We start from the raw sequence: 26,398 nt of genomic DNA on the forward strand, positions 1-26,398 counted from the left end.
CTCCTGCCTCAGGACCTTTGCACAGGCTGTTCCCTCTGCCTGGAATGCTATTCCCCTACACATCTGCTTGGCTGGCTCCCTCACTTCTTTCTTGGTATTTTTCCAATGTCATCCCCTCAGTGAGGCCTTTCCTGCCCACACTGCTTATTTGCACCCCTACCTCTCTCTGGCTCCCCCATTCCCTCTTCCTGCTTTGTCATTCTAAGGTACGGTGTAACTTAGTTATCCAGTATCTGTATTTCTCAACGCCTGGACTTCTCTGTATTTCTCAACGCCAGTGACATGGAATGTACACTCCACGAGGGCAGGGACAATTTTTGTGTGTCAGTTTTGTGGAGTGGCATAGAGTAGGTGTTCAATTAAACAGCTATTGAATGACTGCATGAACGTATGAGGTGGGGGTTAGTAATACCACCCCATTCTGCAGGGGAGGAATGGAAGCTCAGAGACATTGAGTCACGTGTTCCAGGCCACACAGCTGGTTAAGGATAAAGTCAGGTCTTGAACCTGGGCCGTGTGACTCCAGAGCCCCCCTTTGACCCCTATGGAGAATGCAGAGATCAGGACCCCTAGGTGGCTCCCCAGTCCCATGGGTTATCTTCTCCTGGCCTGATTTTTCCATCCTCGGCCCTCAGCCTGCTGTGGGGTCAGCAGGGACCTGATCAGACAGGGGGCTGTCTCAGTGTGAGCTGACCTCAGGGACCGCTCTGAGAAAGGGGTTCTTGGGGACGTGGTGGGTAAGTGATGGGATGGTCATTCCAGGATGGCGTTGTCCCCTCTGCCCCGGTTCCTGACTCAGGGAGGCCTGGTGTGGTCGCCTCCAGCAGGGTGACCTCTCACTTCCCGCATTGCTGTTCCAGCCCCTCAGGGGACGCCTTCTGCCTGGCGTCAACATCTCTGGCGTCCCTGACAGTGGGGAGCCTCCCAGGCATGGGGACCGTGTCCCCTCCCCCCATGCCCCACACATAGTAGGTGCACGTGGTTGAACATCGCATAATGAAGGAAGGAAAGGAACGTTCCTGAGACCCACTGTGTGCCTCACGGGCAGTGTTCTCGGGTGTGTTATGCAGTTAGTCTTGGCGACGTCCCTCGAGGTGGGCGGACTGTGCCCACTTTATAGATGAGGAAATCGAGGCTCAGAGCTGCAGGCTCGTCCAGGTCTGCCCAGGAGCACTGCCCGCCCTGCCGGGCCCAGCCGGCAGGTGATGGGGCCGGAGCAGTGAGCTGCACCCCCAGGAACCCAGCCTCTACTGCGGGCTGGGCTTCATCCATTGCCTCTGGGGACCGTGTGCTAACTGTAGCAGGAGGAGTTTAAGTCAAAGAATAATAAGAATGAACCCCTGACCATGAGGTTCCAGAGCCTGGCATCTCCTTCCAGGAGACTGGCAACTCCCCTCCAGATGAGGTGTGTCCAGCCTGGAGGCGGGGGCCTGGAAGGCATGCCCCAGCATGAGGTGGGGGGGGCGGGGACACTCCAGCCCGGGCCAAGTGGGCTGCAGGTCAGTGTGATTTGACATTGCTTTGATATTTGATGGACCCTGGAGAGAAGCCTTCATTCATTCGTTCATTCCCTCAGCAAGGACTGGACGCCTGCTGTGTGCCAGGAGCTGTGCTAGGCTCTGGGGACATCTCAGGGAACAAAACTGAGTAAAGGCCCTGCCCCCGCAGGGCGGATATTCCGGCTGGGGAAAGAGCAGGAAGGGTTGGGAGTTTAGATGGGCAATCAGGGGAGGCTTCTCGGAGGAGGTGTTATTTCAGCAGTGACCCCAATGAGAGAAGGAGCTGGCCAGGGATGGGGGGAGGCCTCCTAACAGATGATGTCACTGGGGCTCAGCGAGGGGAAGGGCTTGCCCAGGGTCCATCCCACTGGCGTCCTCAGGGCAGGGCCCCTCCCAGAGTCTCTGGTGCGTCCTTGAGCTGGGAATGGAGGTGAACTCGAGTCCCCAGCAGCCTGTGCCATTTTCTGCCTCTAGAGATCCAGACCTGGGCCAATGTGGCCCTCCGTGACGGGGACAGCGGGGTCCGCGTGGACGTGGCAGCCCTGGTGGCCCGGCCGCTGAACGGCACTCTGGAGCTGGTGGTGAATGCCAGCCACACGGCGCTGGCTCTCCGGAGGCTGGGCCTGCCCTTCACCAGCCAGGTGAGGATGGACGAGCCAGCCTGGGCAGGGGCAGGCTCCCTCCTAATTCCGGCAACTCCCATCCAGCTCCCGCTGTGCAGAGGACCCACTGTGTGCACGATTGACAGAGATGTCTTGCTTCGTGTCTCTCCAGCACTTTACAGTTTGTAAAAGCCTTATTAATAATACTAACAGTGGTAACCAGCGTCTGCTGAGCAACCTCTATTCCCAGCCGTGGGGCTGGTGTGGACTGGCCTCCCGCAGCCCCGTGTTCCGCCTCCTGGTCCTGCGTCCCTTCTGTCTTCCCCTCTTTAATCAGAATCAAAGCGCGGCTTCCCCCTGTGGAGCGCCTGCAGTGTGCCCTGCACCCTTCTGAGGGTTTTCTATGCCTTGACTGGTTTCCTCCTCCTAACACCGCAGGGAGAGGCAGGGCAGCCCCGGTCTTATGAATTCCATCTCTGGAGGTCAGATCCCAGCTCAGCCACGTGCTGGCTGTGTGGCCTTGGGCCAATCCCTTGGCCTCTCTGTGCCCTCGGTCTCCTCGTCCGGGAACTGGGGGTAATAACTGCACTGGTAACGTGAGTATGTGAGGATGGGATGAGTTAACACCAGCTCTGCACCTTGGACGGTGTCTGATGGAGTAGACGCTTTAGAAGCAGGTGCTGCTGTGACGGTGACGACGATCATCCTCGCTGTCATCATCGTCATCTCTGGGTCTCATGGGACAGTGTAGGTGACTTGCCCAAGGTCACGTAGCAAGTAGGCAGCAAAATAGGGACTCAGGCTTGACACCAGGCCCTTCCCTGCGATGCCCTCCCACCTCTGAGACGGGGAACCCTCTGCGGCCCTCTGTGGCCATTCCCTGGCCCCTGTCACTTGGTGTGACTCGCCGTGCCTGGCTGGGCCCTCCGCACCCCCCTGGGTCACAGAGCACGTTCCGGAGCCAGGCGTCAAAGCCTCTGTCACGTCCTCCTGTTTCAGATGCCCCAGCGATGCCCCTGCCCCCGCTGCACTCCGCCATGGGAGGAGAGGCGGTTCCCGGGGCCCGGGGGGCCACGGTGACACCCCTCGTGCAGAGGATCTGTGTCTCTGCACCCCACACTGAGCGGACCGGCTTCCCTTTCTCCCCGACTTCATCGAAACCCCTCTTCCTGGCTGGGTTGGGGGGAGATCTGCGTGGGGCCCCTTCTCTGTGATGTCCGGGGTGCAGGTCTGTGCTGGGGGCTGCGGCTGGCGCTGCCACCCTGGGCTGCAAGGAGGGAGCAGACCCGGGCCCTGCCCACCGGTCCCCACCGTCCAAGGGGGTGTTAGAGGGGTCAGGCCTGCTGGGCATCTGCCACACCGTGCCGGGCTGGGGGCGGGGCTGTGCTGGCGCTGCTGAGGGTGAGGGTCCTCAGGCCCCCTGCCCTCCCCACGCCTCACAGCCTGCGCCCCCTCCCTCCTCAGCTCGTGCTCCGGGAGCTCTGGGCAGGGGAGGAGATGAGCTCCTCCTTCCAGCTGACCTGTGATTCTCAAGCCAGCCTGGTGCTCGACGTCCGGGGCCGGAACCGGGCGCTCAGGTGAGGGGGCCCCCGAGAGGAGAGGAATGGGTGAGGGAGCCATCAGCTGTGCACCTACTGAGTGCCAACACCTGACCCCTGACCCCCAGCACCTCCTTGAATCCTCTCCACAGGCCACTGCACAGATGTGGAAAGAGAGGCTCAGAGAGGCCAAGTGACTTGCCCAAGGTCACACAGCTAATCAAATAACCTTGACCTCTAGGTGGGCAGGACATGGATGAGGAGTCCTTGGTTTCACAAACTAGATGCACCCCAGGCCTCAAATACATATTATTATTACAGCTCTTCTGTTTGCAGACCTAGTGGGTGCCTAGCCCAGAGCTCGGTGGTCTTACATGTATATGAAGTCAGGGGGCCACCAGCCAGGCTCTGGCACTCACACCGGGTCCCTGAGGTTGATGAGTAAGCCACTGGTTAACGGTGGAGACCAGTGGTTCTCACCTGGGGCCACTACACCACATGGCCCTCAGGCCTCGGGGCGTGTCTGTGGCCCTTCATTGGGCTCCTGTTGTGTTTGTGGATCTCTGACCCTCTGCTGGGGAGGTTGGCTTGGTCCTGGGCCCAGCCGTGGGGGCCCTGCACAGGGTGCCCTCATGCCAGGCCTCAGGCGTTCTCTTTCCTTCCTTCCAGCAAAGAGCTGCAGCTATCGGGCTGGCATCGCCTCCCTGCCCTCCTGGGCCGCTGCCCCAGCAGAGCCTCGGCCTCCGCCAAGGTAAGCCTGCCCGGCCGCCGAGCCCCTAACTGGTTCCAGATGCCCTGCCCGAGGCGGGAGGGGGCACGCAGGCTGGGCCCCGCTGGGGAGCATTAACACATTCACATCTGTCCGCACACGGGCCTGCTGCAGGCCCCAGAGGGCCACCCTCGGAAACCCCCGGCTCCATCTTTCCCAAACATGCCCAGGTTTACATTCCCGGGCCAGCCCCGCAGCCCCCATCCGGGCCCACGAGACCCTCAGGAGCCGGGCCAGGCCTGCCCGCCCCGTGCCTGGCGCCGCCTCGCCCGCCTGGCTCGTTCCCGGCAGCTGGATCGGATGACGCAGGCCTGGGAGCTGAGCCAGTGCCACCTCCCAGGTGTCGCAGCTGCCTGCCTATGGCCCGGGGTCCCCGCGTGGCTTCCTGCCATTCCTGCTCCCACCTGGCTTCTGGAACCCCCAGGATTGGGGTTCTGACCACCCCCTCGGTCATGTGTCTGCACTGTGTGTGGCATGTGGGGGTCCTGGGGTAGACAGGAGGGCCCGTGAGACCCAGGCCAGGGTCCGCGCCCTCTGTGCTTCCAGTGTCTGTTTCCCTGTCTGCCCCTCTTCCCCAAATCAGGAGCTCCTGGAGGGGGTCCCAGCGCCTGACACAGGGTCCCACACACAGTAGGTGCTCAGTGAAAGAATGAGTGAATGAGTGAACGACTGTGTGAGTGAGCGACGGCACTTGCCGACTGGTCACTTCGCTATCCCACCAGCCTGCCCTGGCCCAGGCCGCCTGTGTTTACAGAGCCCTCCTGTGCGCCAGGCCCTGCACGGCACATTCACACACGATTTTCCTGCTCCCCAAGCTTGTTGCAACTGCACAGTCATTTAGGGAGCCGCTCAGTTTTCCCCTAATTCTTTTTTTTTTTTTGTGAGGAAGAGCAGCCCTGAGCTAACATCCATGCTAATCCTCCTCTTTTTGCTGAGGAAGACCGGCTCTGAGCTAACATCTGTTGCCAATCCTCCTCCTTTTTTTCCCCCCAAAGCCCCAGTAGATAGTTGTATGTCATAGTTGCACATCCTTCTAGTTGCTGTATGTGGGAAGCGGCCTCAGCATGGCCGGACAAGCGGTGCGTCGGTGCGCGCCCGGGATCCGAACCCGGGCCACCAGTAGCGGAGCACGCACTTAACCACTAAGCCACGGGGCCGGCCACCCCCCATTCTTATTTCAAGTAATTTCCAACCTATGGAAAAGTTACTGTAGGACAACGAACAGTTGTTAGTATCTTGCTGCATCTTTCTGTTTATACCTATACATGTTATACACATGTGTAGTCACACACACACACACACACACACACACTTTTTTCTGCATCATTGAGAGTTGATTTAGAGACGTTTCTGGAAATGTCATCCCTCTTTACTCCTAAATACTTAAGCGAGTATTTCCTATAACAAGGTAATTTCTTATATAACATCATATCATTACAGAATTCAGGAAATTGAACATGTGATGTAATACTATTATCTAATTTACAGTCCATAATAACGTTTCCCAGTTGTCCCAGTAATGTTCTTTCGAGCTGTTCTGTTGGTCGTAAATCCAGGATGCACTCCGGGATCACCCTGGGTGCTTAGATTAGTTTCTTAATCTAGAACAGAGGTCTGCCAGCTTTTCCTGTAGAGAGTCAGATAGTAAATATGTCAGCCTTTACACCCAATACGTCTCTGTTGCAGACTCAACTCTGCCCTTGTAACAAAAAAGCAGCCACGCCAATGTGTAAACACATGGCCGTGGCCGTGTGCCGATAAAACTTGATTATAACAATTTTATGGTGAACAGCCACGTACCTGTCACCTGGATTTTCTCATTCACGTTTCACTCCACCTGCTTTATCGCCTAGCTCTCCATCCGTCTTAATTTTTGATGCATTTCAAAATAAGTTGCAGATATTGATACTTGTCCCCCTAAACATTTCATTGTCATTAACCGCCTTCCAGAAAAACTCCCGCATTGACCGTCTTGCAGTGTCCAGGCAGTTGTTTTGCAAAAATCCTCCGTTTGGATTTGTCAGATTGTTTGTTCAAGATGAAATTCGGGTTGAACGTTTTTGACAGGGGCACCACCAAGGTAACGACGCTTCTGAGGAGCTCGTAAAAATACCAGTTCTCGACCCTGTTCCTGGGGGTTCTGTTTTTACGGGTCTCAGGTGGGGGCCCAGAATCTATACTTTTAGCAAGTGCCCTACGTGATTCTGCTGCTCGGCTGGCCTGGGAGTTAGCGCGTGCTTTCCTACAGTTTTCTTAGCGGCACATTAATAAAGCAGGCATCATTATCCCCATTTATCGGGTTAGAACACTGAGGCTCAGGGGGTAAGGAACTAGCTAGAAGTCGTTCACTCCTGCATGGTGGAGGCAGAACCAGAGCCCTGGCCTGTGTCTCATCTTCTGAGCTACTGCCCTGCTGCCTACGTGGCACCACAACTAGAATTCCTGCCTGCCGGCCCCAGGCCAGTCGCTATCTTCAAGTCCTTGTTACAGCAGGAAGGGTGTGGGGAGATTGTCGGCATGGCCACACCTAGTGGCCTAAACTGAGGCTCGGGACCCTCAGTTCATCGAAGTTCATCCAGTCCAGGAAGCGGTGGGTCTGTTGGGCCTGGGGCTTCGGGAAGCAGAGCCGCAGCCTGGAGCCAGCATCTTCCTGAATGTTCCGTCAGAGACTGGCTGAGGAGATCTCTCACTTGCTTTTCTTCTGACCCAGCTATGGTCCTCGGAGGGGGAGGCCGAGAGCGCGTTTGCCTTGATGGTGGATGAGCATCATTTCCACGTTGGCACCAGGCAGGTGGCTGCTAAGGCCAGGCTCAGCAACGTCGTCAAGCTGGAACAGACCTTCCCCCAGGTGCGTGGAGGATGGCCAGGGCCAGGGCAGCCCTTGGAGAGAAGGGCAGCCCTTGGAGAGAAGCCTCCTGGTTCCCGGGAGGACCCAATGCAGGCAGGGCTGGGAAGTGGGCAGAGTTTGCTGGAATGGACTCTCAGCTGTCTCGATATCCTTCCTTCCTTCCATCCATCTAGGTGCCAGACGCTATTCTAGAAGCTGAGGAGATCGCCTAGAACAGGACTGAGGAGTCCTTCCTCTCATCAAGTGTACAGTCTAGTGGAGAGATTGACCAAAAAAAAAAAAAAATCACATAAATAAATAAGACAGTATACCAGACGGTGATACATACTACAGAGAAAACAAAATGAGGTGATATGAGAGGAAATGAGTGAGGAACTATTCAGATTAGATGGCCAGGAAAGGCCCCACTGAGGAGGTGACATTTGCACTAACCCCAGATGACAAGCAGGTGCCAGACATTTGAAAATCTGGTGGAAGGCGTTCCAGGCAGAGAGAACAACATGTGCAAAGGGCCTGGGGCAGGAATGAGTTTGGCATGTTGGAGGACTGGCCACGGGGCTGGAGCAGAGTGGGTGAGGGGAGAACGGCAGGAGGTAGTGGGGGTCCAATCATGCAGGGCAGATCAGGCCACAGGGAGGAGTTTGGATTTTCTTCTCTCTGGAATTGGAAGCCTTTGAGGACATGATCCAAATGATGATTTCAGATCCCTCTGGCTGTGGGGAGGGACCTACAGGGGGCAGCAGAGGCACTGGTGAAGAAGCCACCATAGTGGGCAGGGGGCCCGTAGTGATGGGTTTTAGAGACATTTCAGAGTAAATTCCCTCCTCCCCCCAGTGGTCCCCCTGCAGTGTCCTCGAGCCACCCTCCAGCTGTGGCACCATCAGCACGGAGAGTGCCCTTCTCTGAGCCTTTGCACAGGCTGTTCCTTCTGCCTAGAATGCCCTTCCCTGCCTTGTCCACCCACTTCTTCCCCTGTGTTCCTTTGTCCCTTGAATATCTTTTGTGGCTGCCCTGTCACCTGGTACCATCATTTTCTGTCTCTGTGACCGTCTCCCCACCAGCCTGGGAGCCCTGAAGGGCCAGGCCAGTCTTGGTTATCCTGTGCCCCAGCGCTCAGCGCGGGGCCCGGAGCGTCAGACCTGCTCACTAATGGTTGATAAATCCCGCCACTCACCGCGGCGGGTCCACCTGGCACCGCCCGCGGGTCCAGCCCGGGCTGAGCACGGCGCTCGCGTGATCCCGCGGAGGTCGGCACTGTTACGCTTCTGCAGTTAATAGACGAGGAGGCTGAGGCTCAGAGAGGTTAGGAAACTGGCCCAAGGCCACAGAGCTTGGCAGTGGAGCTGAGGGCGGCCGTCCTCTTTCCGGGTCGCGCAGTCTCTGTCACACTCCCCGCCTGTGCTCCCTCCTTCTGTCGTCTGCCCCTCCCTAGGGAGCATCGGGATTTTTGACCCCTGATGTACTAACAGCCCAGTCAACTGTTAGTGCTCCACGACGTTCCTTGTCTCTCCTCTTCTGGAAGCTTCTCTCCTTTCCTACCCCAGGCAGGGCCGTGGGCCGCTCCCCCAGTGACCCGGCTCCGTCTTCTCTTCCAGCTCAGTGCCCTGCCCAGGGAACTGGTCCTGCAGACCCTGTACGAGCGAGCCCGTGGCACCCGCGTCCTGCACCAGACGGTGCTGTGGGACGGCCAGGAGGTGGCTCTCAATGGGAGCCTCTCCGGGCCCTTCCCCAAGCCCACCGGGACCCTCGGCCTGTGGGGTGAGTGTCCGAGAGGCCCTGGCAGGGGCCCCTTCACTCACGCACTCACTCAGCGAACCATCATTGAGCACCTGCCTCTCCAGGCGCTGTTCCAGGCACTGGGGATCCGTCAGGAAATAAGACAGCCCAGGTCCCTGCCCTCGGGGAGACAGGCAGTGAGCAGGGACATGCGTGTGAACTAAATAACCTCAGAGCATTTCCAAGAGTGAGAAGTACTGTGAAAACAGGGTTTGATCTGGGGGTGTGGGGCTCCTTTAGGTGGGGTGGTCTAGGAGGGCTTGTCTGAGGAGGTGACATTCAAGCTGAGCCCTGAGTGACAAGAAGGAGCTGGCCATAGCGAAGATCTGAGGACAGGCATTGCAGGCAGGAGGAACAGCAGGTGCAAAGGCCCTGCAGTGGGAATAAGCTTATTCTGGAGCGACAGCAGTGAGGCCAGCGTGGCTGGAGTGGAGTGAAGGGAGGGACAGAAGAGAGGAGGTGGTGACTTGGGGGATCCAGGTCACGCAGGGTCTCGGCCCGGACGAGGAGCTGAGGTTCTATCCTGAGTGTGATGAGAGAGGAAGAAGGGGCCAGGGTGGGGAGGGTGTGGCCACTCCCCAGGGGGTTTCGGAGCTGAGGTGGACGACTGAAGGTAGGCAGGGAGGTGAGTGCTGTCCCGTGGAGCCTCCCACAGCGGCCCAGTGATGGCACTTGTGACCCCCAGGGTCCTCTGGGAACCAGGCCCCCTGGAAGGGGCTGTGCAGCCACACGGAGTGTCCGGTTCTGTGTGAGGGGCCCCTGACGTGGAGCAGAGCCCGACCTGCTGAGTGGGGACACAGCACAGTCCCCACCCCCAGGCATGGCTTGCTGGGTGGCCCGATGGCATTCCCCAGAGCCCTGGCTGCCACTTGTGTGCCCGGCGAGGCAGAGGAACTGTGTGGATCCTCAGCGCACAAAGGCAGTGTGTGTGTGTGTGTGTGCATGTGTGCATGTGCGTATGTGCGCGTGTGCGCGTGCGTGTACATGTGCGTGTGTGTGCGTGCATGCGTGTGCACACTCAGCGGCCCCGTGGGGCTGGGCAGCCCAAGGACCCTGCTCTGTGGCTGCAGAGCGTGGAGCTGGCAGGTCAGAGGGTGGCAGGGATGAGGGGTGCGGCTCTGGGGGGGGCGCAGGGAGGTGGCCAGTGTTCCCTGCACTGATGACTGGACGGTGTCTCGAGAACCAGTTAGTGTCACCGTCTCCGGGCACAGCTCCTGGGAGCCTGTCCAGGGACAGGCGGCAGCCCTTCCAGAGAGCTCAGAGGTCACCCTGGAGGCCGCGGTCTGCACCGAGGTCTCAGGTGGCCTCCTGCTTGGGGGTCTGGGAAGGGGAGACCAGTTGTGGCCTCACAAGATGGGGTCAAGGGCTGCAGGAGGTCAGGGCTGCTGGACTCAGCCAGGGGATGAGGGAGGAAAGTCCAGGGCAGAGAGACTGTCTGCTGCGAGGCTCTGGGGGTGCCCCTGTGTCACACCCCAAAATGGAATGACAGCACAGGACAGCTGACTGTGGCCCCAGGTGGGTAGGGGGCATTCACAGGGGCCTGGGTAGCCCGCGAGCGGGAGGGACTGGAGAGTGAAACAGGCTGTTGGGTGGGGGGTGTATCAGTCAGCTACTGCTGTGTAACAAACGTCCCGAAACGCATGGCTTACACCAGTCAGCGTTCGTCACTGCCCGTGAGCCTGCGGGTCAGCCGGGCAGTTCTCCTGCTCTTACTCCCGCCCCGGGGTCAGCCCCAGCTTGGGTAGGTGGCGCTCCTCTTGGCTGGGCTCTCTCACTTGTTCGGGGGCTGGCGGGCCGTCAGCTGATCTAGGACAGCCTCCGCTGAGACATCGGGCTCTCCTCTACGTGCTGTCACCGTCCAGCAGGCCAGCCTGGCTCTGTTCTCATGGCGGCCGGGGTGGCCGGCCCCAGTTCTCATGGCTGCCCGAGTTGGTAGCCGTGTCAGCTGAGCCCCCCTGAGCCCCCTCGGCCTGCAGCCGACGTCCTCAGCTCACGTGCCCACCCCTCCCTGTGCCCTGCCCAGTGGAGCTCACCCACCCGCTGCCTGGCTCCCTGCCGCGACACTGCCACCTCCGCCTGTCCTCCGAGCGCTCGCGACGCGGCCACCGTGGCGACCTGGTCGTGGGCTGGGATGGCAAGGACCAGGTAGGTGTCAGGGCTGGAAGGAGACTGCCCTGCAGCCTGAGGGGACACTCGGGGCCCCGCCCTGCCCGAGGAGCCTTATGAGGCCATCTGGCTGCGCCTGGTCCCCGAGGGAGTGCGTGAAAGGCACTGGGTGGGGCAGGAACCTGGGTGCCAGCAGCACCTGAACAACAGGAGCACCAGTGGCTGACACTCATTGAAGGCCTGTCGTGTGCCAGGCACGTCAGCCCCATTTCCAGATGATGAAATTGAAGCTCAGAGAGGTACAGTGACTTGCCCAGAGTCACAGAGCTAGTGGAAGGCAGGGCTCGGATTCGAACCCACGGATGCCTCCAGCGGCTCTGTCCTCAGCCACCACGTGTCCCACCCCCATTGCCGTCTCTGTCATACACTTGTCCCTGTCTGCTCCTCCCCAAGCCTCGACTTCCGCTTCTGCAGAATGGGCTGAAGCTCTCCGAGGCCTCCCACAGGGCTGGGATCTTGTGCTCAGAGCCACTGCCCTCTCACCCCTGCCCTTGATGGAGAAGGTCGTCTGTGCTGGGTGGGGAGGGGGCGGCTTCTCGGGGGAGGCCTCTGGCTCACCTGTGCCCTCCCCAGGTGGTGGTCTCCTCCTCCCTGCGGCTGGGGAGGGGTGAGCTGGCCGCCCGCCTGGCCCTGGCTCACCCCTTCAACCTCTCCTGGGGGCGCGCCGAGGCCGGGGGCCTGGCCGAGAGCAGGGGCGGCAGGCAGAGCCAGCAGGTGAGCGGGGAGCGTCTGCGGGACGGTGCCGGGGTCTGGGGTGGGTGAGCTGTGTGGCTGCGCCGCGTGCAGGGGAAGAAGATTGTATTTGTTCAGCAGCGACAGGACTTCTCTGAATCACACAGTCCTGAAGCCTGGGACCCCAGGGGTCCTTCTTTCATTCATTCCTTCATCGGTACCTTATTAAGCACTTGCCGTATGCCAGGCAGTGTTCAAGGCACAGACATGGTCCCTGCGTCGAGAGCTCACATTTTAATGGGGGAGACAGTTTACGAGTGTCTCTGCTTCGTCATTTATACAGTCATTTAGTCAGTCACTGGGGGCGTAGGAGCAGGGGACTGGACTCCCAATCTAGCTGGGTGGCCTTGGGCAGCTCATGGCCCGTCTCTAAGCCGCAGTGTTTTCATCCGTGAAATGAGAGACAGTAGGCCAGTGTGTGCCAGGCAGAACAGGCAAAAGACCCTGTCCAAAATTCAAGCAAATGAATCAATAAAAAAGTAAGAGTTGCAATAAGCACCATGAAGAAAGTGAAGAGGATGCTGAGATAGAGAAGACTATTTTAGATGGGGTAGTCAGGGAGAGCCTCACAGGGGAGGTGGCTTGTCAGCGGAGGACCCACAGATGGGAAGGAGCCGCCTTGTGACAAGCTGGAGGAACAGGAAGTGCAAAGGCCCTGAGGTGGGAACAGGCTGCGGTGCTTCCGGGAGAGCCGGAGGCAACTCAGACTGGAACAGAGTAAGTGACGGCAGAGGAGGTCAGGTGAGGGGCAGACCGTGCAGGGCCCTGTCTGGGTCAGCTTGGGCTGCCCTAACGAAATACCGCGGGCTGGGGGCTTAAACAACAGGAATTCATTTCTCGCACTTGCAGAGGCTAGAGGTCCGAGATCGGGGTTCTGGTGAGGGCCCTCCTCCTGGCTTGCGGCCTTCTCCCTGTGTTCTCACATGCTGGGGAGAGAGAGCTCTCAGAGTCTCTTCTTGTGAGGGCACTAATCCCGTTTGAGGGCCCCTCGTGGGCTCATGTAAACCCAGTCGCCTCTGGCGGCCCTGCCTCCGAATGACATCACACTGGGGGTGAGGGCTCCAACCTGTGAGTTTGGGGGGACACGGTTCAGTCCACAGCGGTCGCGGGCCCCCAGTGAGGGGCTCAGCTCTCATTCCGTCTTTGGAAATGACACATCTGGGTGTTGAGAATGAGGTTTTCCGTCTAAACCTTCTAGCCTCCCGGTCCGGGCATGGCTCTGCGCTCTGACTGACGCGGGCGGGAAGGGGCCGTGTCTCCACTGCCCCCTCCTCATCCCCCCCAGGGGCGGGCAGGGGGCCGCCAGCTCCTCCCCCGTCCCCCCCACCTTCCCCGAGCCTTCCCCTCCTCCGCCTTCTGTACCCCACACAGACGGGGGCGGCCAGCCTCCCCCTGCGGCCCCCCACCGGCCCGTCTCCATGCAGGTGCAGCTTGCCTGGAACGGAGGGCAGCCCGTGACCTTGCTCGTCACCTGGGCCGACAGGTCCTCCGCACACAGCACCGCCTGGGACGGCTGTGTGGCCGCCTCCCCGGGGCAGGTACGCACGAGCCAAGCACAGGGCTCTCCCCACCCCTGGGCCCCTGGCTGGGCCCCCGGGTCACGGCCTCCCTCCTCTCTCCTGTCAGCTCCGGGAAACCTGGGGCCTGGGTGCCCTCAGGGCCTGTGGGGCCTTAACACAGACCCTGGCCGTGTTCAGCGAGCAGATCGATCTGTCCTGGGACCAACGCCGGGTGCAGCAGAACCTGACATATGAGGTGAGGCCTGGGGAGCTGGGACCAGGCAGGTGACCCATGGGGCAGCCCTGCCCACTGCAGAAGGTGCCTGGCTTTGGGGCCGTATGGTCCTGGGTGCAGGTGCCAGCTAGCTGTGCTGTGGGACGCCGGAAACTCATGCTCTGCGGTGAGCCTTGGTTTTCTCATCTGTAAAATGGGTGCAATAATCCTTCCCTGACTGGAGTGTAGCGAGGGCTCTGGGAGATAAGGAGAGCAGGGTGCCCAGCGTGAGAGGAGCACTCAGGGAGCAGACAAGGAAGGAGCTGTGGACCCCAGTGGGCTCCTGCGATGGGGGAGGTTGGGAGCCCAGGTTCCCGTAGGTGGCAGAGTCGGGGTCTCCCCAGCATCACTGCCTGCCTGGGGCTCCAGATGGGGCCGAGCGCTGTTCTGTGGGGCCTGGGCCATGGAGAAATGGGGACCGCTAGCCCTGGAGGCCCCTTTGCTCCTTCTGGGGTCTCCCACCCTGGGTTCCTGGGGCCCTTTAGGCCCAGTCCCCTCAGTGTCCCCCACAAAACTGCCCAGAGTATAAATGGCTGCTTGGCTGACCAGGCTCTAATGGTGGGATTTCTGGATTTCTGGGATTGCTCTTCTTTCGAGGGTCTCCGCTGCAGCTGGCTGTGGCCGTCCTCTCCTCTTACGAGATGAGTCCCCACTCCACGGTGCCCTCTCGTTCCAGAGGCATCAGCCATCCGGGCCAGACAAGATCTGTGCGGAGGCCACACTGGAGCACGTGCTCCCGGCCTCCTGCCCCGCGCAGAGCTTCTGGGGAGAAGTGGAGACCGACTACGCCCGCTGGCTGCGCCATTCTCTGCACCTGGGGCTCTGCGGCCTGCCCAGGGTGAGTCTGTCCTGGGGAAGGGGCCCAGGGACGCATGGGGGCAGGGGGAATGGAGGACGCCTGCAGAGTGCAGGGGTGTGAGCGAGGCACCTGGATGCTAAAACCACAGGCTCTGCCATTTGCTGGCTGGGTAACCGTGGGCAGGGCACATCTCCTCTCTGAGTGTCCAGTGTTTCATCGGAGGAAGAAGCATTAGGTTCCAGCACGTAGGGTGAATGTGAGATTTAAAAGATGTGACACAGGGAGAGTGCTTAACACATGAGCAAAAGCTGCTGTCATCACCGTTAGAGATGAGGTGTTGGGAATCCTTTTCCCCCAACCTTCCTCCTGGGTTTGTTAGCTGGTTGATTGTTCCTTGCTTCCTTCCTTCGTTCCCTCCCTCCCTCCTTCTACCCACCCACTCACCTACCCATCCAGCCAGCCAGCCTCCCATCCATCCATCCGTCCATCCATCTGTCCATCCGTCTGTCCATCCATCCATCCATCCTCCCATCCATCCACCCATCCACCCATCCATCCATCTTCCCGTCCATCCATCCATCCACCCACCCACCTACCCACCCATCCATCCTCCCATCCATCCACGCATCCATCCATCCATCCATCCATCCATCTTCCCATCCATCCATCCATCCGTCCGTCCGTCCGTCCGTCCGTCCGTCCATCCATCCGTCCATCCGTCCGTCCATCCATCCTCCCATCCATCCACCCATCCATCCATCCTCCCATCCATCCACCCATCCATCCATCCACCCATCCATCCATCCACCCATCCATCCATCCACCCATCCATCCATCCACCCACCCACCCATCTATCCATCCATCCATCCATCCATCCATCCATCTTCCCATCCATCCATCCATCTTCCCATCCATCCATCCATCCACCCACCCACCTACCCACCCATCCATCCTCCCATCCATCCACGCATCCATCCATCCATCCATCCATCCATCCATCTTCCCATCCATCCATCCATCCGTCCGTCCGTCCGTCCGTCCGTCCATCCATCCGTCCATCCGTCCGTCCGTCCATCCTCCCATCCATCCACCCATCCATCCATCCTCCCATCCATCCACCCATCCATCCATCCACCCATCCATCCATCCACCCATCCATCCATCCACCCATCCATCCATCCACCCACCCACCCATCTATCCATCCATCCATCCATCCATCCATCCATCTTCCCATCCATCCATCCATCTTCCCATCCATCCATCCATCCATCCATCCATCCATCCATCCATCCATCCATCCATCCATCTTCCCATCCATCCATCCATCCATCCATCCATCCATCTTCCCATCCATCCATCCATCCATCTTCCCATCCATCCATCCATCTTCCCATCCATCTTCCCATCCATCCATCCATCCAGCCAGCCATCTATCCATCCCTCCATCCCTCCATCCATCCCTCCATCCATCCATCCATCCATCCATCCATCCTCCCATCCATCTTCCCATCCATCCATCCATCCATCCATCCATCCATCCATCCATCCATCCATCCATCTATCCATCCATCCATCCATCCATCCCTCCATCCATCCATCCATCCATCCATCCATCCATCCATCCATCCATCCATCCATCCATCTTCCCATCCAGCCATCCATCCATCCATCCATCTTCCCATCCATCCATCCATCCATCCATCCACCCATCCTCCATCCATCCATCCATCCATCCACCTTCCCATCCATCCACCCACCCATCCATCCACCCACCCATCCATCCACCCACCTTTTCCTCCCTCTCTCCCTCCATCCATCCATCCCTCCCAGGAGTCACAAACTTTTTCTGTTAAGGGCCGGATAGTAAATATTTTAGGCTTGGAGACCATACAGTCTCTGTTACAACTATTCAACTCTGCTATTGGGCCATGAGAGCCACCATAGATGATCTGTAAATGAGTGGCTGTGGCCATATTCCAGTAGAAATTTATTTACAAGGACGAGTGGTGAGTCACATTGGGCCCATGGGCCATGGTTTGCCAACCCCCAATCTATTCATCCATTCATTCAGAAAGCATTTGTGGGGTTTACTTATACTGGGCCCTGTTCTAGGAGCAGGGACAAGGATGGTGAAGGGGACACAGGTCCTGCCATCCTGGAGCTCACATTCCGGTGGGTGGAAGAAGATAAACAGGATGCGTGATATGTGGTCAGGCGTGGGCAATGCTGTGAGGGAATGAAGCAGGGAGAGGGGACAGGGGACTGCAGGGGGCCTCACTGACCAGTGCATGCTCTGCAAAGGGAACAGCCAGTGCAAAGGCCCTGAGACAGGAGCATGCTTAGGGTGTTTGAGGAACACAGGGCGGCCCTTACAGAGGGCACAAGGAGGTGAGGTTAGGAAGATGATGCAGACCCACAGGCCTTGCCAAGGAGACCAGCTTCTCTTTTAAGTGAGATGGGAAGGCCGAGGGCTTGGAGCAGGGGGAGAGTGTCTGATTTGCATTTTTGAGGGTCAGTCTGGCTGCCAGGTGGAGGAGGGGCTGTGGGCTGGGGCAGGAGTGGAGGCTGGGAGACCCACCCATGGGCTATTGCAGAGTCTTGGCAGCCTGGCCCAGGGCGTGGGGGGAGGAAGGTGCACCCCTCGCCTCCCTGACCGCTGACGCCCCACGTCTTGTCGCAGGCCCTCTCGGTCTCCGGGGAGCACACCCTGGGCAGCAGTGGGCTCCTGCTACGTTCACACTGCCAGCTGGGCCTCGCTCCAGACCCAGACCACGGCCTGCACCTCAGTCTGACCCTCCGCAACCACAGCAGGCCCCGGATGCCCGGCTTCTCTGGGGAGCTGGAGGTGGGTGGCCGGGTGGGAGTGGCTGGCCCCATGGGAAAATGCCCTGACGTCCCTCTGTCTTTCTCGGTCCAGTGGGCCCACCACCTGGGCAGCGCCGCCATCTAGTGGCCATTTTCAGAACTGCAGGATGGCACCTGGTGGGGACCTGAGCTGACCTGTGGGTGGGACCCCCTGGGCCTGGCCCAGCCCTGAGACAAAGCCACTCCTCTGCTGCCCCGACCTCCAGCCCTTCCTATAACCGAGAAGCAGTGGCTGGATGGCCCGGATTGGAATCCCAGCCCAGCCTCTTCCTAGCTGGCAACTTGCTTCACCTCTCCATGCCTCAGTTTCCTCACCTGTAAAGTGGGAATAATAATTGCTCCTACCCCACCTCCCATGGGACTAATACTGCAAGGATTAAATATGTTCATATGTGTGGATTGCTTAGAACAGTGCCTCATACAAAGCAGCCGCTGTGTAAGTGTTAGCTATTATTATGACTAGCTCCTCCCCCTCCCGTCTCCCAGCAGCCTCGGGAGGTAGACAGGGGTAGAGCTGGGTTCCGGGCCTGCTCTGCTGCCATCTGGCCAAGTTATCTTGGCCAGGGACCAAGTGTAAGTGGGAATCAGGCTGGTGGGGGTCTGGGCACCTCTGCCCGCACAGCACAGGCACGCAGTAGGTGCTCCATCAGTGTTGCCGTCAGCCCACCTGTCTCCCTGGCTGGGTGACCTTCACTTGTGACTTTCCTTCTCCAAGCCTCAGTCTTCTCCTCTGTCAAATGGGAACAAATCTCACCTCCTTTGCAGAGTTGGGAGGAAAAAGAGACAGTGTTTGCACGGCATACGCACACAGTAAGTGCTCGTGAGATGTGTGTTTCCGTCCAGAGTCTGGAGCTCACTCAGCCCTTCTCCCAGCCCAGTGGCCGTGGCAGTTTTAAAAGACCCTTTCTTTCCGAGGTTCTCCAGGGCTGACTCTTCTTTCCCCATTTGCCAGCCCGGCCCCCAGCCCAGCCTCCCCACATCTGTAATGCCAGTGCCCCAAGGCCTGTCTCCCCAGAACAGGAGGCCTAGGCGCGAGCCCCGTGGGGCCCAGCACGCAGTGGGTGGTCAGGGAGTGGCTGTTCCACCTGCTTCCATCCCGAGCGTGTGGGCGGCTGGTCTGACCCCTTCTCACTTGCCCACCCCCTCTCTTGCCCCATTTTGGGGTCCGTGGAGTTGACAGAGGCCTGTCCAGCCTGGTTTGGTCCTCATGCCAACCTAGTAGCCCGTGTGCAGAGGAGGGACAGATTTGGGGAGGTGAGGAACTCATCCAGGCTGCACAGCGGCCGGCCAGCGGGGCCCTCGCCATTCGGTGACAGCGACGAGGGCACTGCTCAGACACAGGTGGCCACCCAGGACAGAGCCCCCAGGTGTGGGCTGCAGACGCCCCTGTCAGGCTCCCTTGGGCGCTGTGAAATCTATGGATTCCTGGGCTCCACCCCACCCACCCACTCGGACATCTCGGGAAGGAGCCTGGAGCCTGCACGTTAGCGAGCACCCTGGTGAGGTTCCTAGGGCTGCCGTAACAATCACCCCCAACTCGGCGCTTAACACCACGGGAATTTCTTCTTCTGCAGTTCTGGAGGCCAGAAGTCTAAAACCACGGTGGCAGCAGGGCCGTGCCCCCTCCAGGGGCTCTAGGGAAGAATCCTTCCTTGCCTCCTCTAGTTTCTGGTGGCTGCCAGCAGTCCTGGGTTGTGGCTGCATTATTCCAATCTCTGCCTCTGTCTTCGCATGGCTGTCTTATAAGGATATTAGTCATTGGATTGAGGCCCACCCCCCTTGCCCCACCTTCCGGCCACCCCTAAGGCTGGGTGCCTGCAAGGATTGGGATAAACTGCTCAGGGATGGGCTTTATGCCAGGAGCCACCCACGATGTCTCCTTGAACTTGCTGAGACATTTGTGGGTGGTTCTCGCCCTAACCCAGGATGACCACATCTTAACTTTATTACATCTGCAAAGACCCTATTTCCAAATAATGTCACATTCACGGGTACCAGGGGTTAGAACTTCAGTCTGTCTTTTGAGGAACACAACTGAACCCATAGAACACCTAACACACACACACACACACACACACACACACACACACACACACACAAACACACACATAGGAATTCTGATTCTGAATAAATTTTGAGAACCACTGTTGTACATCATTTTATAGATTTTGAAACTGAAGCCCAGAGAGGGTAACACACTGATTCAAGGTTGTTAGTTGCAGGGTCTGGACTAGGATACAGGGCAGCTGAGTCCAGGCCAGAGGTGGCTCCCCTCCCCACAGTTGCTTCTTGATCAGCCCATTGGCCTCCTTCCTGCGGGGTCTCTCCAAGGTTCCTTCTCTTAGGGCCTCTGAAGCCTTTCCTGCCTTTGCCCCGCCTTTGGAACTCACCTGTCCCGTGTTCCCCCACCAAGACTCGGTGCCTGTAAGGATTGGGATAAATTGCTGAGGGTCCAGGCTTTATGCCAGGGGCCACCCATGATGTCTCCTTGAACTTGCTGAGACGTTTGCGGTGGTTCTCATGCAAATACAGAAAACCTGGCCTGCAGGTAGAAACCCCTGAGCCCTGGGGATGTGAAAATGCCAGCGCCCAGGCCCCCAGGTCAGTTAAGTCAGAACCACTGGGGTGAGGCCTGGGCATCTGGGATTTTTAAGACGCTCAGATGGCAGTGCCACTGGGTTGTTAGGCCCCCAGGTGCGGATTTTAATAAGCACTTTGTGCAGTTGGTAGGGATGCTGAGCCCTGTGACGGGTGTGGGGTGGGGGGTCCCAGTGCCCCTGGAGACGTGGGGTGGGGGCGGGCATTGCCTCTCCCCCCCAGGCCTGGGGCCAGCAGGGGCCAGGGGCAGGGGCAGGGGCCAGGCCCCACTCAGGCCTCTGCCTGCCCCTCCCAGCTCCTCGGCCCCAGGGCTCAGCGGCTTGGCCTGCTGGGCCGGGTCTCCACCTCGGCCTTGCAAAGCCTGGTTCAGCTGGAGGGAGAGGGGGACGACGGGGACGAGAAGGTGAGGCTGTCCGTGTCCCGGGCCCCGAACTGCCTCCAGGCGTCTGTGGCGCATGAGGAAGGTGAGAGCGGGCACCGGGTGTGGCTCAGCGGGCTGGGCAGGGTCCCAACTTCACCCAAAAGAGGACAGAGATCGGGGTGTCGGGAGGTCAGAAGTCAAAGGAAACCCGGTTAGGACTTTGTGGCCCCCACCTTGGAGGCGACGAAGAGCTCCCTGTGGCCACCTGCATTGACTGTGGCTTCAGGAGAGGCTGGGGGAAGGGTCCGGATGGAGGGACTGGAGGTGGGTATGGGCTGGGGACGGGGAGGAGACCAGGCTTCAGGGGAGTGAAGAAGTTGATTTGGGCGGTGTAGTTCGAGGCCCTCAAATGCTAGGGCCTGTGGGTGACGGGGAGCTACAGAAGGCTGTGGAGTGGAGGAGGAGCAGGCAGCAGGGAGGCAGGTGGACGGGTCATGGGTGCAACAGCAGGTCCCTTCCTGGCCCCAGGGAGCCAAGAGGAGAGCGTGGTGCTGCGGGCATGTGCCCACAGGCGGGCGGCCGAGGCCGAGGTCCTGCTCCGGGTGGGCGGGCAGCCTGGCCAGCCCCTGGGACGTCTGACCCTGCAGGCCGCCAACCAGAGCCTCCGCCTGATGGCGCACGGCTGCGCGGGGACCCTGCTGGGCCGCGTGGAGGTGAGAGGGCAGGGCGGGCGGGCTGCAGTTCTCCCTGGGGCAACGGCCACAGCACCAGGAGTCCCGAACCCTTTGGGTCCAGCACTGCCAAAAACATCAGAGCAGGCAGCCCACGGTGTGGCAAGCACACCCTCGGGCCCTGCTGCTGGCACTGAGAACCTTCCGTCCACTCACTCCTGCGGGGCCCCGCTGGAGCCCCAGCCTGTCCCTCTGTGTCCACAGGCCAGGGTCGCAGCCATTGGGTCCCAGCTACAAGCCCGGCTGGAGGAGAAGATCCGAGGCTTGGACTCCTACGTGAGAAGGTTCCAGCGCCTGGTGGGTAGACTGCGTTGGGGTTTCGGGGGCGCACTTGGAGAATGGGAGGAGGGGGGCTCTGTGTGGGGACGCCCCTCTGGCCGGTCCTGTGCCCCCTGCTTACCAGGCGTGAGGGTCTCTGGAGTGCTCTGTGCCCCAGACCCTCACATGGATCCTGCCTCAACATCCCTGCCCAGGTGCAGCCAGCGGGCCCCCTGGACGGCCTGGCGGGCCCCCTGCTGCAGCTGTCGCAGGCAGCGCTGGGGGCCGTGCAGGCGAGTGGCCGGGCAGTGGCTGTGCTCTGGGGCCGGAGCGGCCAGGCCAGGCAGGCGCTGACACACCACTCGCTGCTCTACCTGGAGAGGCTGCAGGCGGGGCTGGAGCAGCTGCGGAAGGAGCTGGAACGTGAGTGCAGGAGTGAGGGCGCAACCCTGCACCCAGATCCACGCCCAACCCCGGGGCCCCCAAGCCCAGGCCCTCACGCTTGGCCTGGGCGCTGTCTCAATCAGAAAGGCCGCCGGATTTCCGGTGGGCCTGCAGCCCAACTTCATCTTGACCCTCCCGCCTTATTTCTCATGGACCTACAGCCTTCATATTCTCTCAGTCTGCTGTCTCCTGTCCCGCAGGTCTCCAAGCTATTGTCCGTTATCCCCGCTGCCTTATTTCTTTTGGGACTGCTGCCCAGTTTCTTCAGTCCCCGCCTGATTTCTGTTGGATATATTGCTTTATTTCTGTGAGGCCCACGGCCGTAGGATTCCAGGGCCTGTTTTTGGTTCTGTGATAAGCACTGTGCGGCTTCTGTCCTGGCCACTGAATAGCTGCTGCCCTGGGCACCCTCCTGGCGGCGCTGGGACCTCTGGCCTCCACGGTCCAGGAGCGCAAGGCTGACCGCTGGCCCAGCACCAGGCCGGGCATCTCTTTGTCTGTTAAGTGTTCTGTCACCTGGGCTTATGTCTGTGTGTCCGAGCGCCCACGGCCACCCCCAGGTCTGTGACTCGCTGGGACTGACCGTCTCAGCATGTACCGCACTCATGGCTGGGATTTGTTACAGAGAGGGGACAGCGCGTGATGAGCCGAGGGGAAAGGTGCAGGGGGAAGTCGGAGGGAGACCAGGACAAGCGGCCAGGCCTCCTCCAGTGGGGGCACACGGACGCCCCCAATGCCCCCAACTTCCAATTGTGACCACACGTGTCAAACGTCCACCGGGGAGCTCGTTAGAGACCCTGAGTCCAGGGATTTTTGGGGGGCTGGTCACGTGGACAGCTTCTGCTGGCACACACCAACCTTCCAGACTCGCAGAAGGAGAGGGCTGTTCAGCATAAACCACACTGTTTGTACAGTGAGGCCCTCGTATCAGGTCTGGGATGGTAGGAACCCTCCCGAGATCCTGGTTCTCAGACACCAGCCAAGGGCGGACCTTGTGAGCAGGCCTTTCAGAGGGGAGGTCTCAGGCGCGCCAGGCTGACTCTTTAGTGCACAGTCTGTAGTGCCGCCTCCTCACTCCAGGGAACAGACCCTAGACGTCAGGGGTCTGGTTTCCCTCCCTGGGCCTGGGATGCGGGCAGTGGCATCCTGCCTGCAGCCAGGAGCCCAGAGGCCTCACAATGGGGGGTGGCTGCCTGTTGCAGGGCCCCTGGCCACCCTGAAGGACGCCTACTTGGAGGTGACACTGCGGCCCCTGGATGAGGTGTGGCGGGAGCGGGCCGAGGAGGCCTTGCAGCGGCTGCAGGCCTGGGTGTCCCAGGTGCCGGGGGCCTGGGGGCTGAGACCCATCAAGGCGGCCCTGGAGGCCACAAGGGGCACCCTGGAGCTGGTGAGGAGGAGCAAGGGGGCGGGACGTGGCCCCCCCAGGCAGAGATGGCCCTGACGGCGCTCACTGCCCCCTCCCTCTCCAGGCTGCCCCCCAGATGCAGTCTTGGGCCGAAGCCACCTTGTCACGGGCACTGAGGAGGCTCTGCAAACCTTTGCTGGGCCTGTACAGCTTCTCAGCCAGGTACCTGGGGCTCTGTGGTTCCCTGCATCCCTGCCCCATGCCAGGAGCTGTGCTGGATGCGTTAACACTGCGATCTCATTTACGCCTTACGACAACCCTGCTGCGTAGACGTTTCAGTCCCCGCTTTATAGATGAGGAAACTGAGGCTTATTCTTCACTGCATAGATGCTTTACGAGCACTTTCTCTGAGCAGGCACTGTTTTAGGTGCTATAGATGTAGCCGTGAATGAGACAGATCCTTGTCCTCATGAAGGCCACAGTTTCCTGGGGGTGGGGGAGTGGGGGGGTGGTCACTAAACACAATAAGTAGGTTATCTACACCAGCGGTCGGCAAACCTTTCCTGTAAAGGGCCTGAGAATAGTGTTCAGGCTTTGAACGCCAGATGGTCTGTCAAGTATTTTTCGGTCTTGGTTTTTTAATAAACGCTTAAACAAGTAAAAACAATTCTAAGCTTGCAGGCTGTCCAAAAACAGGACACAGGCGGAAGTTGGCCCGTGGACCAGTTTACCAACTTGTGATTAATGTTAGGTAGCAAAGGCTACGGAAAAAACTAAGGCAGACAAGTGGGTCAGGCGGGCATTTTAAACAGCACGGCCATGGTCGGCTTCAGTGAGAAGGTAGCATTTGAGCAAGTGCTTGAAGGAGGTGAGGGAGCGAGCCATGTGGACCTCATGGGAAGAAAGTTCCATGCGGAGGGCACAGCCGGTGCAAAGGCCCGGGGGTGGGAATGCACCTGGCCTGCTTGGAGGGGGCAAGAGGAAGGGTGGGGGTGTCTGAGAGGTAAGGGGGTTCCAGGTGGCCGGGGGCCCTTGTGAGGACTTTGGCTTCTACTCTGAAATGGGAACGCACAGAAGGTTTGAGCTGAGGAAGAACATGACCTGCCTTTCATCTGAGAAGATCCCTCTGGCCCCGGGGTTGAGAATAAAGACTGGAGGTGGGTGGAGAGAAGCAGGGAGCCAGTTTAGAGTGGTCCAGGCGAGCTGGGAGGGTGGCTCCACCCAGCAATGGTGGCCGTGGAGGGGGTGCAAGGTGGTCAGATTCTGGATGGGTTAAGGTCAAGCCTGTAGGATTTGCTGACGGATTGATGTAGGGGTGACAGAGGAACCGGGGAGGACGCCAAGGATTTTTGGCCTTGACAACTGGAAGGATGGAGGGTCTGTTTATGGAGCCATGGGGGATGACTGGGCACGGGGAGCAGATTGGGCCTTTATTAGTTTCCTGTTGCTGCTGTAGCAAATTACCACAAATTTAGTGGCTTAAAACAATACAGATTTATTCTCAGATAGTTCTGGAGGTCAGAAGTCCAAAATGAGTTGCAATGGGTCCAAGTCAAGGTGTGGGCAGGGCTGGTTCCTCCTGGAGGCCCTAGGGGAGAACCCACTCCGTATCTCTCTCTCCTGGCTTCTGGGGGCCGCCTGCATCCCTCAGCTCGTGGCCCCTTCCTCTGTCTTCAAAGCCAGCAGCGTAGCATCCTCTCCTCTCTGACTTTTGTCCTTAGCGCTTCTCTCTCTGACTCTGAACCTTCTGCCTCCCGCTTCTGCGGTCCCTTGTGATTAATTGGCCCACTTGGGTAATCCACCTCAAAATCCTTAGCGTAGTCACATCTGCAAAGTCCCTTTGGCCATATAAGGTAAGGTGGCCCTAGGTTCCAGGGACTTGGACGTCTTTGGGGGCCGTTGTTCAGCCTCCTATGCTGGGCGTAGGATGGTCAGGAGATCCTTTCTGGACACGTTGAGTCTGAGAGGCCGTCAGGACTCATGACTGAAGATGCCCACGAGGCAGCTGACCTTCTGAGGCTGGGCCATAGAGCGGTTTGAGAGTCGTCAGAGGAGAAGTCACAGGCCCTGAAGGAGCAGCAGAGCCAGCCTCAGCGACAGGGTGGGGCCTGGGGAGCCCGCACCCCGGCCCCTCACAAGCAGGTGGCCCGCCAGGAACAGGGCTTGGATTGGGGGCGGCTCCCTCCTCCCACAGCCGGCCGCCGCACAGAGCATGGGGCAGGGGGAAGCTTGGGCCTGAATCCGGCTGTCTAGGGCAGCCCTGGATTGGCTCTCTGTGCCTCAGTTTCCCCTCCCGCTAGGTAAGAGGTACGTGTGGAGTTCCTGCCCCGTCGTGGGGGCTCGTGCTGACGGGGCTCTTGGTGCTGTCAGAACAGAGGCTGATGAGGGGAAGCTGCAGACAAGGCAGGGTTTGGCTGGGACGGAGAATGAGGTACCAGCCAGGGCCGTTTGAAAAGGGAAGGGGCCGCCTGGTGAGAGTGTGGGACTCCGTCACCGGGGATCTCCCCGCAAAGGGGCACCACTGGATGCTGGTGCCATAAAAGGGACACAGACCACTTCCTGCCCCGAACTGCGGGTTCCCTGGGCTTCTTGGGGGAAGGTCAGTATCTCCCGCCCTCCTCACCGGCCCACCTACAGCGGAGGATGTGAAGTATTCCTTGTCCCCCTACAACTCCAAGGGGGGCTGAGGGCTCTCTGCTCCTGCAGATCCCGCAAGGTTGACTTGACCCCCTGTTCTACATCCTGAGAAAGTTCCAGAATCCTCAAGTGTAGAATTCCCAAGACCTCCCGCCCAAGGTTCTCTGTGGCTCCGACCTCCTGTTTCTGCCAATGCCCTGACAGCTCGGTCAGTCCCACCTCTTGGAGCCCAGGTGTGGGCCCCGCCCCCACGCTGACCCAAGGTCCCTGGGGGGCAGCACACACGTTCAGGCCCCTGGCACAAGATCGGAACCTGCGTCCTTAACATAGGACAGCTGTTTCCACCCCCAGCCTCTCCTGCCGGCCCCGTCCTCCTCCACCTCCTCGTGCTACTTCCCGAACAAAGCCAGCTCCCTCCCTCCAGGAACTGCTCAGTGGTGGTGACGCTGCCGCTGCCGCCTGCGGGGGACGAGCCCCTGGACGTGGCCGGGTGACCAGCTACCTGGTGGAGGAGAGGCTGCTGCGGCCGCTCCGAGAGCTGTACGGGACCAGCGTGCTGGCGGAGTACTACCGGCTCCAGAGCCGCCTCCTGGAGGGCCCCCCTGGGTGTGAGTCCTGCGCCACCCTCCTCCCCGGGACCCCTCTGCCCTGGGGA

At 59.6% G+C, this 26,398-nt stretch overlaps 1 protein-coding gene across 1 annotated transcript in view; it reads left to right on the plus strand.

Moving 5' to 3' along the window:
- LOC131422652 (uncharacterized) overlaps window positions 1-26,398 on the plus strand; it is a 135,845-nt gene that overhangs the window by 95,647 nt on the left and 13,800 nt on the right. Inside the window, 19 exon segments of the mRNA XM_058570047.1 lie at window positions 1,974-2,140; window positions 3,566-3,678; window positions 4,309-4,390; window positions 7,119-7,256; window positions 8,852-9,014; window positions 11,056-11,177; window positions 11,772-11,912; window positions 13,355-13,468; window positions 13,557-13,685; window positions 14,380-14,541; window positions 17,185-17,349; window positions 20,263-20,431; window positions 20,857-21,041; window positions 21,264-21,356; window positions 21,533-21,740; window positions 22,964-23,148; window positions 23,231-23,328; window positions 26,168-26,226; window positions 26,229-26,351. Coding sequence (XP_058426030.1) covers window positions 1,974-2,140; window positions 3,566-3,678; window positions 4,309-4,390; window positions 7,119-7,256; window positions 8,852-9,014; window positions 11,056-11,177; window positions 11,772-11,912; window positions 13,355-13,468; window positions 13,557-13,685; window positions 14,380-14,541; window positions 17,185-17,349; window positions 20,263-20,431; window positions 20,857-21,041; window positions 21,264-21,356; window positions 21,533-21,740; window positions 22,964-23,148; window positions 23,231-23,328; window positions 26,168-26,226; window positions 26,229-26,351 — 2,616 coding nt within the window.

The sequence above is a fragment of the Diceros bicornis genome, chromosome 26 (assembly GCF_020826845.1).
Source record: "Diceros bicornis minor isolate mBicDic1 chromosome 26, mDicBic1.mat.cur, whole genome shotgun sequence".
Classification (NCBI taxonomy): Eukaryota; Metazoa; Chordata; class Mammalia; order Perissodactyla; family Rhinocerotidae; genus Diceros; species Diceros bicornis.